At 39.1% G+C, this 20,675-nt stretch overlaps 1 protein-coding gene across 2 annotated transcripts in view; it reads right to left on the bottom strand.

The window, feature by feature from the left end:
- Nucleotides 1-1,159: 1,159 nt before the first annotated feature.
- LMX1B (LIM homeobox transcription factor 1 beta) overlaps nucleotides 1,160-20,675 on the bottom strand; it is a 173,663-nt gene continuing 154,147 nt past the window's right edge. The window contains exons 3-8 of one of the 2 annotated variants that reach the window (XM_069748518.1): nucleotides 10,658-10,890; nucleotides 8,316-8,494; nucleotides 7,984-8,061; nucleotides 7,821-7,887; nucleotides 4,823-4,963; nucleotides 1,160-2,038 (exon numbers count right to left, since the gene is read on the bottom strand). In XM_069748518.1, coding sequence (XP_069604619.1) covers nucleotides 1,881-2,038; nucleotides 4,823-4,963; nucleotides 7,821-7,887; nucleotides 7,984-8,061; nucleotides 8,316-8,494; nucleotides 10,658-10,890 — 856 coding nt within the window. In that variant the 3' untranslated portion in view covers nucleotides 1,160-1,880. Of the gene's footprint in view, nucleotides 2,039-4,801; nucleotides 4,964-7,820; nucleotides 7,888-7,983; nucleotides 8,062-8,315; nucleotides 8,495-10,657; nucleotides 10,891-20,675 lie in introns of both variants that reach the window. The other variant, XM_069748517.1, reaches the window with a different exon arrangement.

The following is a 20,675-nucleotide window of genomic DNA, read 5'->3' as shown; positions in this document are numbered from 1 at the left end:
AATTCCTCTTCCCTATATGAGAAGTGCAAATAATGCATAATAAAGGTAGGCCTTGTTGTAGATTTTACATTGCACTCACAATGCTTTAAAGGGAGTCTGTCAGTCTAAACTACAAGTATAAAGTAAGCACATAGCCTTTAAGGGGATATAGCCCTCTTTATAAATTGCACCATTACTGTTCTGATTGTTGTTTCTGTTCTGCAGAAACTGAAGATTAATCAAATATGCTAATTAGGCTGCTTGGTGTACCCTTGGTGTGGCCAAGAGGCTCAGTGTACTGCTCCACCCACTGGTTTTGCATGTCCCTCCCACACTGGTGATTGACAGTGCTGGTTTGCATAAGCTTACTCTGCAGACTGTGCTCTTATACAAGTGAATGGGGGTCAATGAACAATGATAGAGGGGAGATCATGTAAAATCACTAGGCCAAACAGGGCTCTTAACCTCTTGGTCACTCCTAGGGTGCACCAAGCACCCTCATTAGCATTTCTGATTGAACTTCAGCATAAGGGAGGCAGCGATTAGAACACCAAAGATGAGATAAGGGATATATATTCCCCATGCTATAAGCTTATTTTAAACTGGCCCTTTAATATGTCAGCAGGGTTTTACTATGTAATCCAAGAGCAGCATGCTGTAGGACTGAGAGCCTGATTCCCACGATGTGTCACTTACTGGGGTGCTTGGTGAAGTATTGTTACAATCCCTGTATCCTCTGTTGCAGATGTAGCAGTAGTCAGAACTCTGACCTCTGTATAACTCCGCCCCCACACACCTGATTTGCTGCTTCCTGTATACATTTTTAACAAGCAGCCAATCAGTGGTGGAGGCGGGATTGTACACATTAGCTGGACTTCCAGGCACTGGGCAGCTAGTCTTGCAGTGATAATCTCCTGCTGATAAAATACTGATTGTATTGGACCTACATCAAACTGTTGAGCTAGTGACATTCCTGGAATAAGGCTCTCTTCCCCTACATTATGCTGCTTTCAGATTAAATAGCGAAAACATGCTAACAAATTCCCTTTAAGTAACTTAAAGTATCCTGTAACTCTCATTTGAATGCCTGGCTCTTCTCTTTTTCTGGGAAATCAGTAAATTTAACTTAGCCAAATATTTTTTTTTCCAGTTGACCAATATTATGAAATGACAGAATCAATTACTGTTGTAAGTTTTATTAAATTAAGTTTTTTTTTTTTTCTTATTTCTTTTTTTTCCATCCTTAAAGCACCTTAAAAGAACATAAGACCATTAATTTAAAAAAAAAAAAAAAAAAGTATTTCTCTCCAGAAAAACATGCAGTCCTTCCTGTGACGGCAATGACTCTGAGAAATCATCGTCTGCTCGTATGATATAATGGCTAAAAACTACCCTTCTTGTCTATGGAGAAAATCAAAACCAAAATATAGAAAGAAAAAAAAAATAATAATAAAATAAAATAGTTTAAAACGTCACATTTACAATAACTCGTCACAGTTCAAATTTGATAATTCCACATCACGGTGACACTCATGCAGTTTCGGAGAAAACAAGGGAGATCTTTTATCGGTGGCTTCAGTCTTCCAATATTCTAGAGGGGGAAAATTCTATTTTGTACACAATTCTATACAAATACTGTTTTCTTCCATTATTATTATTATTATTATTTTTTTTTTTTTTACAATAATCGTTCATCTGAAATGGGAAAAAAATTTGAGGTCGCTGCTCAAGCTTTTTTTTTCCCAAACTTTTCTGGGGCCGAAGATGATCCAATCACTTGATATGTTCTGATTTTTTTGCTCAGTTTGGAGGGGAGGGGGAAGGAGAACTGCACAGATATGGCTGTATGATAGTCTCTAAGGGTCCACTTTTTCTTTTTATTGTTTTTGTAAGGAACAAACTCATGATGCAAAGTAGGAACTCTGCATGGAGTACAGTCGGTCAATAGGGTTTCCCACTCTGGCTTGCATGGAGTTGACTTCTGACGAAGCCAAGAAGCAGTCACTGAGACTTGTTAACGAGGTATCACTGTCGATATCGTGAAATATGGTGTCGTTACCTGGTAACGAAATAGAAAGATATTAGTAATTCTAAAAAAAAAAATCTCTAATTAAAAAAAAAACGATATGGAAAAATAGCAAAATAATATGAAGATCACTTATGGAATTTGTTACAAAATTTTAAGACATTTGATTTCTAAACACAGCGCCACTCCTGACCTTGGGCTGCTACTGGTATTACAACATGCAAAGCACAACCAATGGACTAATTATTGCAAATTATTCAATCAAATGTAATACAGCTTCATAAAAAAATGTTGAATGTTATAAGAGTAACAAATGACTAAAATAAAGTACGTCAAATTTTTTCGTTATTAACAATGATATTTTATATAATTAAGAATTTACACGTTTTTTGCTACGTTTTTGACGCTTTTTTCCACGCATTGTATCAGCAAAGTGAATGAGATTTCTGCTTGCTTTTTACTTGCAGATTTGAACCATTATGTGGTTGTTTTTTTTAATCTGCAGAAGGTCAGTTCTTTTAGCGTTTTTCACCCATTCAAATGAATGAGAAAGAAACTCAGGAAAAACGCATAAAACACACACATAAAAATACAGTAAAAATACTGCAAAAACACATGGATTCTACATTTTTTCTGCCAACACTCCAGATTTTGCAGCAGAAAAGTCTACTACCGATACTCAACGTGTGCACATACGCTAAAGGGGTGTGTAGATTGGTAGGAGTCCCTTTGCTACATCAACCACCGATTTCTACTACATCACCAAACGTCCTTGAGTATTGCCCAAAACAGACTCTTCTTCACCACAGTCCTGTAGGTTTGGGGGAATGGTGGACTGGGCTTCTCTGTTCTAGTGATTGGTATGGGTCTCAAAACTTGGACATTATCCATCTGTTTTAATAAAAGTTGTAGAATGACCGAGTTGACCACTTTTCTCATATGGTGGGACCTTCCAACACTCCCCGATCACTGAATACTCTTCTTAGTAGGCCTAGCCTATCTGGTCATATTTGGCTCGAGAGGACAATTGAGAGAAACAGACTATGTATAGGGGAAATGATTATCCCAAATCTTGTTGCAATGGATCCAACCTGTTTCTAATAAACCCTATAGATTCCAAATAGTTTTAAAAGTCAACCACAACCCATGGCTTAAAGGGGGTTCATCATGTTAAAAATGCTATGGCGTCAAGCCGAATACCATAGATTAATACTTAGGATTTGGGGAAAGGTTTCATCTAAAACTCTTGGGTTTGAGACATAGGTATCCAGAAGGAGGTTCTAAATCAGTAATTTCCTGTATGAGTGTGGACAGAGATAGTTGTCAATCACTTTGGAGAACCGCCCACTGAACTCCTGAGCCCCAAATTAGTTGAGTTTTACATTCAAATATTTCCAGTTATACAGAATAAGCTATGGATTAATCTGCTCCGGCATCTTCTGCTCCATAACATGATGCCTGCAGGTGGGACAGGGTTCCTTTCAGCCTTTACTCTTAAAGACTGCTATGGAAATTTGCTAATAGATAGTAAGGAGGATGTATATGGAATATAAATATAAACTAGACCACGCCTATCATCATAGATTGCCTTGACTGTGTGTCTGAGTGTGGTTCATGCCCCCAAAGATGCAACAAAAAATTCAGCTTTTGTGTGGAAAGAAGGAGTCCACCAAAAGTCTCAAATACATGGTTTTTGCTTGTTGGGGGGCTTCACAGACATCTTCTGCTATTTGTCTATTTCTTAGGCAATGGTTGCATTGACCCATATAAGAAATAGCACTGTGCACACGAACAGTCAGCGATAACTGGGTTATTTCCTATACTGGTTCCCAAACAAGTCACCTAAACAAGCAAATAGCCTTCAAAAAGACACCCCTGGATCTCCTAATCGACAAGGACTTTAGGGTGGGCACCTTTAAGCCCCCTATACACATTAGATTAATGTTGATTGTATCCGCCGATATAGATGGGTCCAGGCGACACTCTAAAGTGTATGGTCAACTGATTGTTGGGGAAAATGTCATATCCAATTTCGGACTGCCAATTGCTTTGTTCTTCTGGAGATAAGCCACCAGCACAGATGTCTTTCAGTGGCTTTCTCAGAGGACAAAGGCAATAGGCCGAGAAAGCGCTAATGTGTACAGGAGAGATGGCTGTTGGCCAAACGATCTGCTGGCAGCCATCTAAAGGGCAAAAGTGTTTCTTGATGGAACGGATATTTTTTGAAAAGTGTTTTGACTAGTTTTCAGGATCTCTTACTTGATCCTCTAAATTCCCACCTCCCAACTGAACACTGTACTGTCAAGGGAGCACTGAAAAAAATAAATAGTTTAACCAAAAGTGAATAATATGACTGGATTTAAGGACAAAACATGACTGTTCAGACCAAGCAGATGCTCTTGGTGTACCCTTGGTGTGACCACGCCATTCAGTTCCCCTTCCCACCTACTTTTATTCCATCTATTTCTGCCCTCTCTTTCTTTAGTAAAAGCTTTGGCATTATGGTAACCCAAGTATCGAAGATATAGCTGTAAATCTAGTAGGTGGGAAGGTGCATTGAATTCTTTGGCCATGCAAAGGGTGCGCCAAGACATTGTGTTTATTTTAGACCGTCAATTTCTGCTGACAGACTCCCTTCAAATTGGACATTTGCATTAATATGATTGGTTACACAGTCATAGATTAGAAACTATCGGCATGCCTTCTCTTCTCCCAACGGCGCTATACAGGGATTATAAATGTACAATCTATACTTGGTGATACTCAGTGTCATTGTGCAGGGTTCACGCAGCTTACCATAAGGATTCATGTGGTCACCTGGCATTTGAGGAGGGGTGAGTCCTTGCTGGAAGGGGTCTGTGCTGTAGCTGTTCTGATCCATCGTGACGATCTGTTGCTGTTGGGGGGCCAGTGGGGCGTATGAGGTCATCATCCCTTCCATGCGGCTGGACATGACCTCTGACGGGTGACAAGGAGCCACATTAATGCACTCAGTCCAGCAAAGTTTGTTACCTCTATATCACTTGTCTGTTGATTCTAGCTATGTTTCATTCTATTAAAGGGAACCTGTGTGCAAGATTTTAGACCCGAAACTAACATCACCTACGTAAAATCCCTGTTATGCTAATGATGTCCACACCTTTGTGTCTCCGTTTTATAAAAATTCATCAGTAAATTTTTCTACAAAATGAACCACTAGTACAGGAGGATTGGCCTTCACTTACAGTTCTCTGTCTTATGTCCCTCTTTTTCCACCTCCTATCAGTAATGTCCAGATGACATTCGAAAACTAGACTATCGATCTTTGCATGGACCGCAACCAGGAATGAAGGCACTTGTGCAGGATCTCAAGCGAGGGAGCAGGTCACAGACAAGAAAGACGTAGAGAAACTGGAGACTAAGTGCACGGCGAAGCCCTTGTATTTTCAGCTCATTTGTGTAAAAATTTGTTAATGGATTTCTAGAAAACGGAGACACAGACTTCTTAAACAAAGGTATGGATGTATCAATATTACAGGAACTTTAGATAGAATACATTAGTTTGGGGTCTATCAACCTGCTCACAAGCAGTTGAGCAAATATGTTTGGAAACTATCACCGAATCTGAATTTGCCATATTGGCTCCTATTTGTGCCAAATTTATGTTTGATGATCGGTTCTGAACATATTCACTCATTTCTACTCCCATTGACTCCTCAGACATTTGGCTGTGTTCAGTGAATATTGCAAATACGAAATTTGCCGGCGAACGTAATCCAAAGCAAATATTGAAAAATTCGCTCAACTCTACTCACAAGTTCCCTTTAAATACTAGCTGCTACATAAACATTGGTAGCCATTTTCCTTTCTGCAAATATTTACTGAGATTTAAAGGGGTTGTTAATAGTAATGAGCGAGTGTGCTCGTTGCTCAAGTTTTCCCAGCATGCTTAAGTGATCTCCGAGTATCTTGGGCTTGCTTGCAGATTATGTTTCTTTCCCCGCAGCTGCATGATTTGCAGCTTCTAGACAGCGTGAATACATGTGGGAATTGCCTGTTGTTAGGGAATCCCCACATGTATTCAGGCTGTATAGCAGCCGCAAATCATGCAGCTGCGGGGACACAAACATAATCTACGAGCACGCCCAAGATACTCGGAGAGCACCAGAGCATGCTTGGAAAACTCAAGTATCGAGCATGCTTGCTCATCACTAGTTGTTAAAAACAAAAGAAAATAGCTCCAATCGTTTTTCAAAACACATCTACACTCCTATCCATGGTAATGTCTTGTATTTCAGCTCCTTCATAGTCTAGAAATAAGACCGATCTACAATATCATATATAGACATTTGTCAGGCGTAACACTTAATCGGGGGAAAAAATATCCTTTTTTTCCCCAACATAAAAAATCACTAATCTTTTTTTTTTTGACAGGACCAAAATAAAAACGATTGTGACAGGTTAGATTGAAAAGTTCACATGGGGCAAATGATTTTACATTAATAAATTAGGCAGGTTATGATGTATGTTAGGGTTACAGGTTGAAACACAATTTCAGACACACAGCTTCAAGGCAAGAAAAGTGAGAACATTCCTATCTAGCTGGTAGAAATTATTACCATGGTGTGAGTTAACATTGCTGAAAGCCATCATTGGAAGTTTAGGACTTTGGATAGCGTTCCTCATATAGTTCAGGATACATAGAACACTTGGTTTTGAAGGATTTAAGCTAGAGTTAAGGCTTTACAAAGGAGCGGGATTAAGTTTAAGGTTCTGAAGGATAACGTTTGGGAAACATTTTTATTTTGGATAAGGCTCAAATTATATTGATATTATTTTAGACGGCTTTACATATTGGAAAGATTTATTAGGCTTTTACTATGGTTTTGGTTATGGCCAAGGTTTTGGCAGTATACGATATACGGTTTTCATAAGGATTGATGCCTAAGATTTAAGATATTACTTGTAAATTTACATTTTTTGCTACTGGTAATCTTGAAGATTAATGGGAAATATTTTGCTTCTGAAAGTTGTACTTCAGATTTTGTCAACCTATGGCTTCTCTCTTTCTGTCAGAGGTTCAGATATTTTTGACAAAAAAACAGATCTGACATGGCTCTTTCATAAACTGAAGCCACAATACAAGTGTGAACATTGTCTTAGGAGGTGTAAAATCATAAGCTTATGATTAGTGGTGGCCACTTACTAAAAGTACAAAAGTTAGATCTGTATACTGCACATTTTCGAGCTTAGAATATACAGATTCCTAACTTACCAATAACACAATTTATTGTTCTAACTCACTACTCAAATATAGATGCACACACTGGCTAAATGTTAATGCTCATTCCATGCAAATATAAAAAAAATGGGGTTGAGGAGGACCCATGACGGTCCTTTTTGGAATCTGATAGTACTAAGTCTGGGAGTATAAAATTAAGTAGTGGACATTTTAATAGATTTAGATGCTACTGTTAGCTACAGAAATAATAAGGCTAATCAATGGATAAGGGTAAAACAAGAGTGAAAATAAGTAGATGAAGCAGCAATATTTACAAAAGGTATAATGTATAAGTGTACAAAAGTAAGAAATAGAAATTAAATGTGTCCATCTCCTATGATCACATTACTTGATCAATTGTATAATTACATACTTGCATATATATAATTAATATATAATTATATACATACAGATACAACGCCCATGGGTTATAGACTATGGGATGACTGAGGCTTAGTTCAGGGTCAAAGTCAGTCTATCAATTACAAATATGCAGTACAATACATACTACACTACAGAGAAGGGATGATTACTAGCAACATTTATGTTAGTTACCTTGACCAAGTCTCTGAGAATTTTGTTGCTCTTGCTGTTGCTGATGCCTTCGTGCTAATTTCTTCATCTGTTTAACAGAATAGTAAAAGACTATGAGTAAATTGGTGTGATCTACTTAAAAAAAGAATACAGCAGTGATATAAAGTATATGAGTATCACTTACCTTTGCTCTTTGGTTCTGAAACCACACCTGGACCACTCTCACACTAAGTCCGGTTTCAGCTGCTAATGTTTCCCTAACCTGTGAAATTAGCAGTAAATAGTTATGTTCAATATGTGTGTAAAAGGTGGTGTATGAATTACAGTTAATGATATGACCATATATTGAGTAGTATTTTATACAAGGCTTTCCTTTCATTCTACTTTCCTCAACATATTTCAGCTGAGGCTTTGATGAAAATGAGCCTCTATAGTCAAAACTATTAAGGCAATTAGGACACAAGTTTACCAAAGTAAATAACTTACAATGGTTACATAAAAATATGGGGTACATACCTTTCGGCAAGGTTTTGAAGACACCTCAAATGATGCTTTAAATGCCCTTCTCTGCTGCGTTGTGAGGATTGTCCGTGGTCGTTTTGGCCTCCTTGGGTCTTTACCATCATCACTGCCCTTTCCCTGACTGCCATGACATTTTCCTGGCTTCACATCACCCTCTTCATCTTCACTCTTTACTGTAGTATAGGACAACATACAAGCAAAGTTAGATCTTGTTATTCCAAAAATGGGTTACAATAATAGGTGTATGGATGGACTGAGAAAAATAGAAAGGAGAATTGGTAGAATAAGAAGGAAGAGGGCAAGAAAGAGAAGATAAGATAAAAGTAATAAAGGAAGAAAAAGACATACAATTAAAATCGATGAGACGTGAATATAAGGAGAAGATGACGAAGAATGAGAAGATAGAGGAGAGGAAAAATTTGGAGCTTAAAAAATAGAAGAAGAAGAAGGAGGAGGAGGAGAAAAAGAAAAATGAGAAAAAAAAGTTAATGGAAGGGGAGGTGAAGAAAAACTAAGAGAAAATTGTGAAGCATAAGGTGGAGGAGAATAAGGGCACAGAAAAGTAGATGCAAACTAAGAAACGGGAGATAGGCAAAAAAATCTGAAGACATAGAAAGGAAAGTCGAAAAAAGATTTACAAATTCTTTCATACTTTGTATCTTTTTTCTTTTTAAACATTTTGAGTAATTTCTATGAATAGGTCCTTAGAGAATCATTGGCTTCACATTACGCAGCCACGTATATCACGTAGACAGATTCTTACATGCTGGACCACCAGACATCTGTGCAAAAATGTGGCAAAGCCATAAAATATCTTGAACAGCAACGTAATAACATGCAGTGATATAATGGCTTGAGCAGCAATATTGTAATATGCAAAGCTATAAAATAAAATGCTAGAGTTATAAGAACCTGCAGAGATATATAATGTCATGCTGTGAGTGAGAGGGTACAGTGATATATCATACAGGCACATGTACTATACAGAGAGGCGGAATGTTGTGCTGCAGAGCAACAGACAATCCCATCGGGTACAATATGACATATACAAATACGCAGGCTCAAAGGGACATACAAATTAATATTTTAATTTTTTTTTTGTTTTTTTTTTGGTGTTCATGCTCAGCTCTTTTTTTCCAGTACTCTGTCTCCGACTTTTCTGCTCTTTCTATGCTCCCTATAATAATCAACTTCAGTCTATGGATAATTTGCTTATTGAGCTTGATATAAAAATAAACAGGATTCATGGAGGGCAAAGAAATGTGTAGAAAGCAGCAAAAGCTTTGCTACATTGTAGCATACTCAGTTATACATATCAAACAACATGACATATTGTTATATTCTACAGGGACACTATATAAACCTATAAAAGATTAAAGGGTCTGTCTGGTTTAGAGTATTCATGGTCAAACACACTATTAGGGAGGTAACTAAGGAAAATCCTTTATTCACAATCCCAAACTATTCTTTAGAATGAATTGTGGCTACAAAGAACATCTTCGCTCTGGAGGTCCGAGAATGACAATAGATTTTAATAATTGTGTAATTCTTTGTTTTTCCTGTGGTGGCACTGCAGGTAAACTCAACACTTGTGGACAGGGTTTTCTCATAAATCATAGCTGATCACTGAGAATTGAAAAAAAGTCATATTCAGCTTATTTTCAGGGGACTGTTGTAACATAAAGGTAGACAATACTGTAATAGCCATGTTTTGAGCTTAATTTCTAAGACAAGAAGAGCCATTGTGAGGTTTGTCGTTTTTCTCAAGTGGTATTGGTAACAGAGTCAGATTTAAGGCAAACTTAATTAAATTTACTAATAAAAAAACATATATATTATATATATATATATATATATATAATTAATTTAATAATAATAATTAAAACTTAATGTCTATAAAGAAAAAGTTCCTTTTTGCCTCTGTCCCTTCATTGAAAAATCACTGGGATTTAAGGTATTCTAAGTATTGGGCTTTATTTATTTTATCTAACGGAACTTGTTTCGGCACCGTGCCTTCCTCAGGGGTCAAGACCCAAGAGGAAGGTTTGGGGATCTGGGCCAAAACGCGTTGTTCTGTCCAATAAGTTATAAAAAGACCAAAAAAGACTTTTAATCGCTTGGATCAAAGCGATCTTCTACCAGATCAGAATCCAAGGCAAAAGATAAACTTTTTGTTGGCAGAGTTAATCATTGGGATCCATTATCTCCTCCTATCAAGCAAGGAGAGGAGAATCATTTGCTGTTGCAGCAGTCATCACCATCTGGGGGTATTGATGACCAGATCACCATTTCCTAGAGTATCCTTTTAAGTTCTAACACTATAAATTGTAACTCACCAGAATCTGAGTCATCTGGACTCCCGGAACTTAGAAGGTCCTTTTCCTTTTCATAGTCACTTTTACATAAAAGCTGTCCCTCCTTCAGTACAAACTCATCTCCCTTTCTTAGCTGTCGTTCACATACACAGCAGCAAAAGCAGCTCAGGTGATATACGCTCTCGAGGGCACGCATGACAAATTCTGTTGGCGCGATCTTCTCCATGCAACCACTGCACTTTGCTGCAAAAAGTCTGAAAAATAGAATATGTAGTTAATGGTAAATCAAGTTTGACTAAAATAAGAAATATATCCCTGTTATACATGACTAGGAATGAGCGGACCCATGGAAGTTCGGGTTCTGCTCAAAAATATGCTCAATTAATTTCCTATGGCACCGCCAAGCATGGCATTCAGCTTTTACTGGCAAACCCATACAGTATAAATGAAGCTATGATTCAGCTTGTGTAGTGCCGGGGATCAAAGAGACCCATTCTGGCAATTGGTGGGAGCCCAGTTTTCCATCCCCCAGCCAGCAAATGTCTTTTCACCCGACAGCTCCTTTAAAGGAGCTGCACAGGGATTTAGGCAATGATGATCGATGTTTAGACCTGCACAATAAAGGAGCTGCATGGTTATGTACTCAGACAAGCCAATCTGCCTGTGTAAATAAATAAAGGTATATAGATTGACTTTTACCAATGAAACATTGATGGCCTACCATAAAGATAGGAACTTTAATATTGGTGATATCAAACATTCACTTGTATGGTAGAGACCTTGTAATACCATTTGTGGCGACCGTACAACATATGGAGTTGTGCCACTTCCAGTATGTAACAGCTCCTTTATTCAGCTAAATGGTGTGCTGGCAGGAGTTATTGATGTATCCTTATGGGCGAGAGCTTGTAGTACCATTCATGGCCATGACACAATGTGTGGTCTATCCTTATGGGCGAGAGTTTGTAGTACCATTCATGGCCATAACACAATGTGTGGTCTATCCTTATGGGCGAGAGCTTGTAGTACCATTCATGGCCATGACACAATTTCTGGTCTATCCTTATGGGCGAGAGCATATAGTACCATTCATGGCCATGACACAATGTATGGTCTATCCTTATGGGCGAGAGCTTGTAGTACCATTCATGGCCATGACACAATTTCTGGTCTATCCTTATGGGCGAGAGCATATAGTACCATTCATGGCCATGACACAATGTGTGGTCTATCATTATGAGCGGGAGCTTGTAGTACCATTCATGGCCATGACACAATGTGTGGCGCTGTCCCATTTCCGATGTGCTTCAGAACCTTCAAGCAGCCGATCGGTGGGAATGCTGGGAGTCAGAATAGACCACTGAGACCGCAGATCATTGAGAGTCTAAGGGTAGGTCACTCTTTAAACTGCTCTAAATTTTCACTCATTAATTATAACAAACCAAAAAAAGACGGCTTTCGAAGACCAACATTTTCAATACAAAATGATCTTTTTGGTGAACAGTCAGGAAATGTAGTTTATAATGGCTTGCAGAAATACAGCTCAATACTCATGATGACATTTCAAAGAACCTACATTGTCTAAACAATAAGAAAAACAATATGTCATGTTCAAATGTGGTTCTGGGGATGACACAACTCCACATGTGTTTCTTCTTTCTAGATTCTTTTATTACTAAAAATATCTATCTACATTCAAAACTGAACTTCCAGTCACTGCGGCTCTGGGGATAGGGAAGGAGGGTGACTAATGAGCGCGTAGACTGTTAGAACCAGTAAGTGCCATGAACAAGACGAGGAAAGTCCAAAAAGTATCATCCAAATGAGGTATCATGTGAAGCAAAGATTTCTCTATGTCCTATGGACATAAGCATAGCTAAGAGGGCGCAGAGGTAGCAGTTGGCCTGATGCCTAAGGCTACATTCACATTTACGTTGCGTTTGCGTTGTTCGGTGCTGCGTCGGTGTCGCAACGCACAACGCATGCAAAAACCCATGCAAAACGCAGCTTTTTTTGACGCATGCGTTCATTTTTGCATGATTTTTGACGCAGAAAAAACTGCATCATGCAGCGTTTTCTGTTGCGTCAAAATGACGCATGCGTCACAAAACGCAAGACAACGCATGTCCATGCGCCCCCCATGTTAAATATAGGGGCACATGACGCATGCGTCGCCGCGGCTGCGCCCGACGCAGCCCCGCACAACGCTAATGTGAACTTAGCCTAAGAGGGTTCAAAAAACTCCTCTGAACAAAACAAATGCCAATATTGTAGGTAGGCTTTCCATTGAAGTTCAAATGATACCAATGGAGATTTTTAGATAACACTGGAGACTCCACTGTAGAGACGTAAGGGTTAGTGCCTCACACATAAATGTCATATGTCCTTCTACAGTATATATCTCCATCTATGGCAGGTAGATAAATCAATTTATAATACTTATTTACTGTATCTATGTCTCTATCTACAGAATTTATGATCTACAGTATCTATCTATTGTTATTATTTATTTATTATGCTTTGCTTATCCAGCACCATCATGTTCCACAGCACTTAATTTACATTACCATCACTGTCCCCATTGGGACCCACAGTCTAAATTCCCTATCACAATGTGTTTAGAGGGTGGGAGGAAACCGAAGAACATGGCGAGAACATACAAACTCCTTGAAGATGTTGTCCTTGGTGGGATTTGAGCCCAGGACCCCAGCGCAGCAAAGCAAAAGCGCTAACCACTGAGCCACCGAACTGGCCAATCATCCATCTACAGTATCTGTACCTAGGCTACCTATAGTATCTAACTATCTACAACATCTGTCTACAGTATGTATGTATGCAAAGTATCTATCTAAGTATTATTGATCAATCTGTCTATTAACAGCATTTATTATCTACCATCCATCTCTTAATTTGTATATTCATATCATATATATTTATTTCATATCTATTGTATATATTATCTATTTATCTATTATCTATATATTTATCTATTATCTGTCATCTATATCATCTATCTATCATCTGTCTATCTATTATCTATCTATCATCTTTCTAGTTATCGAATATCTACTGTATATATTGTACATGTAGACATACGATGTAGGTGTACTATTATTTACATATAATTGTGCAGGTGAAGTTGATGATTTATGATGAGAGGATGCTGGGACGCTCTCCACCATCTGGTTAATGAACGCCTAATTCTTTATCTATGCGGCTCACTTCTAGCGTTAAATTTGGTCCTTCTCTTTTCCTTAGCAATTTCATTTCCACATTTACTCTTTCAATATCTCTCCTTCTGCCACTCGCCTGTCTCTCTCCTGCCCTTAATTTCCTTCTGTGTATCCACAAACATGTTTAATTGTTTTACTACAGCGTTTATTATAAGACCAGTGAATGGGGCTACGGTGCACACATTAAGCTCGCTTCAAGAAGCTTGAACTATAGGCCACCTTAACCCAACAGGAAGTTTTCAGAGCAGAAGAAGACATGGTACCAGAGATGTAACTTAAAAAGCATCAGAAGGTCTCCATACACATAAGATGGTCGGGGGATAATGTCACAGGAAATTCAGGAGGTCCCCATATATATGAGATGGTTGGGGGACAATATCACAGGAAAGTAAGGAAGTCCTCACACACAAGATGGTCGGGGCATAATGTCACAGGAAAGTCAGGAGGTCCCCATACACATAAGGTGGTCAGGGAATAATGTCACAGGAAAATCAGAAGGTCCCCATACATATGAGATGGTTGGGGGATAATATCACAGGAAAGTCAGGAAGTCTCCTTACACATTAGATGGTTGGGGGATAATGTCACAGGAAAGTCAGGAGGTCTCCTTACACATTAGATGGCTTGGGAATATTATCACAGGAAAGTCAGGAAGTCCCCACATACAAATGGTCAGGGGATAATGTCATAGGTGAGTCAGTAGGTCCCTATACACAGAGGGTCAGAGGATAATGTCACAGGAAAGTCAGGAGGTCCCAATCTACATTAGGTGGTTAGGGGATAATGTCATAGGAGAGTCAGGAGGTCTTCTTACACATTAGATGGTCAGAGGATAATTTCACAGGAGAGTCAGGAGGCCCCATATACAATACAAGGTCGGGATACATTTCAGAGAAGAGTATTTTGGCCTCCATACAAATTAAATGATTGGGAGGCAATGTTGAGGACCAGTCAGGTCACTGGCATTACATGGTCTGAGGATGATGTTGTGGGAAAGTCAGGAGGTTGCCATAAACATTGGATGGTTGGAATATATGTTGAAGAAGTTTGGAGATGATGTTGTGGGAAAGTTGTAAGATTCAAGAGGTCTCCATACACATTGAATGGTTCAGAGATTATATAAAATAAGAATATGTTGGCCTCTAAACACCTTAGATAATCAAGTGTTGATGTCTCAAGAAAGTCAGAAGTAAAGATGATCACATCTCCTAAAATTTATAAGCAGATTCACTCAAATCAGGGAAAAAGGAGGGATTTGATTCACATTGAATAAATTTGGTGCAAATCGAATCTGACAAGATGGGATACAAAAATAATTAATTCAAATTTTTGGGGAAATTTGGAGCAAATTCATTTTATCTAGAATCTCTTACCTCATCTCTAGTAAGAAGGTCTGTTTAATTTATCTATCTACTATCAATCTATTTAGTTGTGATGGTCAGGTGAGGCTGTCACAAGAGAGTTGGGAGACCACCATACACAATAGATGGTTGCGAATTATGTCACACAAGAGTTGGGAGGCCCCATAACACATTAGATGGTTGGGGATATTGTCACAAGAGAATTGGAAGAGCCTTATACCCATGAGAATTTCAGGGGGTGATATTCGAGGAGTGTTAGGGGACCCCATACATATTAGATGGTTTGGGATACTGTCACAAGAGAGCTGGAAGAACCTTATACCCATAAGAATATCAGGGGGCGATATCCAGGGAGTGCTAGGAGACCCCATACACATTAAATGGTTGGGGATGATGTTACAAAAAAGATGGGAGGACCTCATAAAACATTACATGTTTAGGGATATTGTCACAAGAAAGTTGTGGGAGCCCCATACCCATAAGAATGTCAGAGGATGATATTCAAAGAGTGTTAGGAGACCCTATATATATTAGATGGCTGGCATTACTGTCACAAAGATTTGGAACAGCCTCATACCCATAAGAATGTGAGGGGGTGATATCCAAGGAATGTGAGGAGAGCCCATACACATTAGATGCTTGGAGATGATGTTTTGCAAGAGTTGGGAGGTGCCCAAACCTATAAGAAGGTCAATTGTTGATAACTGGGGAGTATTAGGAGACCCCATGCATATTAAATGGTCGGCCAGTGCTGATGAAATTAGTTGGTACTATTAATCTAATGCGTATGTCCAGTTTTAGCCTTGTAAATAAATGACAGACGCAAAATATTAAGTGCATTGCCCATTACGGTATATCTAACATCCATAGCAGATGCTCCGGTATAGCCCCTTATAGATATTACTCATTAGATAGACAATATTCACAAATGTCAGTTACAATAAATCTAGAAATTCATGGAAATCCCAAAACATTTTTTGATGATTTAATAATAGACATATCAATGTTCTCCCAAGGATAAATAATACATCCCTTTAGTCTATACTTGGTGCCAATGTTGGCTCAATCTGGTTGAAAATCTGGGCTGTATTCAGGGGGCTGTCAAGAACGTCTAATTTTCAGAAGCTGCACAACGAGTTTACCAACATGATCAAAGATCAGTGGACGTCTCTCCACTGTGTCGAAAAGTGAGAGAAGGATATGTTATCATATTATGCTAAACTTTACAATGGATCACAAAATAAAACAAAACATGATGAAAAGAAGAACAGTCCTTTACACAATACTGTAATTGTAACCAGAGTGCTCCTCTGCAATCTATGTCAACCTTTTTGGTTTGGATCAGGGCAGAATCGCTACCAATGTTCACATGACGAAGATACACAAAACTCCACATACTGCCCGGATTCCTTTTTTATACCATAATACGTCTTAGGATTATATACTGCAACTATTACCTTTGATGGTCCTGTCTTCTCCTATAGCCTTCACATGGCGTAACTAGAAAATCTTATATAAACATTATTTCTATAGGGTGATCAAAAGTTAACAGGCTCGGTATTAACCCCTTCAAGAATAGAAGGAGTTAAAATTCTGTTCTAGCAGATAAGCACATTCAAAGCCGTAAAGAGAACAAGTGATATCCGTCCCTCCTCTATGACTAATAAAATACTTCCTGTGGATTCTCCTTTATGACCGATATCTATCACAAGGCTGAGAAATTTACGAGGACCCCTCTCGTTATTGCTCCGAGCTTCTCGAATTAAAACGATTTTTCATTTCCAAAAGTCTTGCGTGCTGTTGTTCCTAACAGCTCTCTCCTGCCCCCTGCTCCGCTTCGTATCGGTGCACAACGACACCCTAAAGACTTCATGTGTAATATTCTCAGAATAGGCATGAAACAGCTGCCAGAGAAGTAAAGAGCTTTAACTGCAATTATGGTTCTGCTTAACTATTAGAACTTCTACAAAAATGGAAGAATGTTCTGTATCGGAATATTTTTCTACGAGGTTGGGAGACTATACAGCTATGATTTTTTTTTTTTTAACTTTTTTGACTTATGTAAATTTAGCATAATTATTTACAATTTTTATTAAAACAATGAATATGAATAATAAATAAAATTAAATATATTATAGTTCTTTTCTCTAGAGGAGCTGACCCAATACAAAAATGTTACGGGTCTACTCTACTAATATTTAGGGTTTAACACATGTAAGAATTATTATTTGGCTATACAGGATGGGGTTTATCATGATCCAGTGATTTTAAGATGATATTTATTATGCTAATTAATCTCAGAGACATATTGAAACCCAAGAAATATATGGTAGAGTTGCCCAGCATTGCCATTGCTCGACGTTATGAAATACTAATTACTTACTAGATGGGTAGCAATAAACATGTTGTTTGTCTACCTTGGAAGATCTCAAACTTTGATGTCCCCCTACCAGTAATTTCTTCCAATTGTCACAGTATTACATAATAAGTGAAGCTGAAATCAATACGAAGAAGCAATCTCGAGACTATAGATTAGATAATGATGTCTACTACTGAACATCTTGATTAGGTTAATCCAATATTCTGGTTTCATGTGGACCTGTTACCATAATGTGTCTACTGGATCTATTGACATGATCTGTTTTCCAGAGTAGAAGACATGCCAAAAGGTGCTATATTTTCCACCAAAAGTAATTGTTTTGTTGGGATCATGTAGAAATTAACAGAAATAAAAATCTCTGAGTGTACCTGCACACTTAGCAGACTTGCAGATGTGAAATGTTTCTGCAGCATTTAAGAAGTGCATGCAAATTTTGTAGACGTGGCTCTGGATCCTGTGACCTGAGCCCATCCGGAATGGAGCTGACATGCTTGACATCCTGTTTATTCATTGGTATGGAAATAGTGAAGCACCATACCTGGTCTTTTCAACATGGGGCTGAGCACAGTTCCCAGAATTCAGAACCCCATTCTTGGGATCACTTGGCATCCCAATGGTAGGAGCCTCAGCATTCAGCAAGTTATCACCTATCCTATAGAGAAGATATGATTTTTGATTTGGGAATACATTTTAAAACATCTTCAATCAATGCAACCAATATTCCTTATGTGATATAACTTACAGCCACCCTAGCTACTTCAGATGGCTGTAGAACATTTGGCCGACAGATATCTCTTCCAACTCCTCCATATACAGAATCGCTTGCTTGGCAGTGCACTCCTCCAATCTTAGACTTCTACTGCTCATACACCAAAAAATCCATCCCCAATTTATCTAAAAGTCATAGCTCATGGATGACAAGGAGGAAAAATCAGAAGCAAAGAAGGGCCCATCAGGATTCTGTCACCCAAGATCCTTCATATATCTGGGGTGAGCTCATAGACATACCCTTAGGGTATGTGCACATAACGTTTATAAGACATCGGCCCATCCGCCAGGGTTTTCCAAAATGAAGCTGCTTCACGCTAAAGCCAGAAGTCTTTTTCCTGAAGTGGCTTTGCTGGCAGTTTTGCAATCAGAATCTGCCCTTTAAATGGACATACTACTGTAACAATTCCACCACTCACTGTGTCCTAGGTATGCTGTGAGTGACAGCTCAGCCATCCTATGGATAGCAGGGGCGTCGGGCTGTCAGTGATGTGTTTGGGTTTCCTCCACGTGTTTTCCTTTACAGATAATTGCCAGGCTACTTAACTACCAATCATTGCCAATTGCAGCATCAGTTCAGTGGTGTATTTACTCTGTGCACTGTATTTTGATATTCTTGTCATTTGATGCCGGACCTTGTATTTGCCTTTTGACTACCCATTTGTATAAGCACTTTTGCTTTTGACATATTCTGACTTTAGTTACCAGACCCCGGACTTTGCCACTGACTATAAGTTTGTCTAAAGGTACCTTCACACTAAGCAAGGTCGCTAGCGAGATTGCTGCTGAGTCACAAGTTTTGTGACGCAACAGCGACCTCAGTAGCGATCTCGCTATGTTTGACACGTAGCAGCGACCAGGCCCCTGCTGTGAGATCGCTGTTCGTGTCGGAATGGCCTGGACCTTTTTTTGATCGTTGAGGTCCCGCTGGGTAGCACACATCGCTGTGTTTGACGCCTTACCAACGACCTCGTTGACGACTCAGACACCGACACATAGGCGTGCATTTGCGTTGCCTTTTCCGCACCCCTCCGCTCCGATTGGTGGTCACTACTGCGTTCTGATTGGCGTTCATGCCTTCAACAGAAGGCGACATAGTAGCGCTTCCATCCTTTGTTCCTGACCGCGTGGTGGTTTGCAGATCGTTGTAGAGTTCTCCGGCCTGCGACTCCTCTTCGATTTATCTATTCTTCAACGGTTCTTCTGACACCTATATTTTGTGCACGGTAGGTATCGTTTGGGGTCTCAAATGCGTTTTCATTTTTCCTTAATTTATTTGGCAAGGCCGCCACCAATCAGAACGCAGTAGCGACCACCAATCGGAACTGAATGGGCGCGGAAAAGACAACGCAAATGCACGCCTGTGTGACTACAACGTCACACAGGACGTCCCTCATCGAGGTCTGAATCGTCATAATAGCTGCCATGTGACAGGATCACAACGACCAACGACATCGTTGTACAGGTCGCTACATCGCTGCTGGGTCGTTGGGAAGATCTCACTGTTTGACATCTCACCAGCGACCACATAGCGACGCAGCAACGATCCCTGACAGGTCGTATCGTTGTCGGGATCGCTTTAGCGTCGCTAAGTGTGACGGGGCCTTTACCCTCTGTCTTTGATGTACGGTACCTTCCTGGCTTTTGACCTTGGACCTCTTGACCACTCTGTCTCATGGCTAGTCTGTCTAGTCCGTGAATAGTGACTAGTGTCACAGCTACTTCTTTTAACCACCTCCTGGTTTGCAAACACCGAAGCAGTTAAAATAAGTAAAAAAAAAAAACAACTAATCATGTGCACAGCAGTGTCGATTCTACATTCTGCACATTATATTCACTTTTTGTGGCACCTTTCCGGCACTTTTTTTTAAATGGAATTCAAGCAGAATCAGCCTGAAAAAAGATTATTTGTGCACATAGTGTTACTAATGAGAGTCCTATTATTATAAAGTACACTATTACTATTATTCTGATTGCAAACAGTACCCCAGACGTTAGGGAAAACTAAATTGTGTGCATTTACCTTACTGGAAGAAGGTAAAAAAATTCTCTAAAACCAAGTTCCCATTATGAGTATTTTGTGCGTTTATCTCTACTGCAGTAACTACAACAGGACATATCACAGAACAAAAGAACTTTGGCTGTTAGTACAAGAAGCATTGATCAGTTGGCAGATCCTGATATACTGGAGCGAAGAGGAGGTAGAATGTTGTACAAATAAGGTTACATACAGGATCCGGGACATAATAGAGCACACACAATCCTAAATAAGGTTCTGGTAATCCCGGGATCTCGTG

This window comes from Ranitomeya imitator, chromosome 2, assembly GCF_032444005.1.
Source record: "Ranitomeya imitator isolate aRanImi1 chromosome 2, aRanImi1.pri, whole genome shotgun sequence".
NCBI classification, from domain to species: Eukaryota; Metazoa; Chordata; class Amphibia; order Anura; family Dendrobatidae; genus Ranitomeya; species Ranitomeya imitator.
Note: the sequence above shows the minus strand (reverse complement) of the source record. Positions and strands in the feature narration are given on the sequence as shown.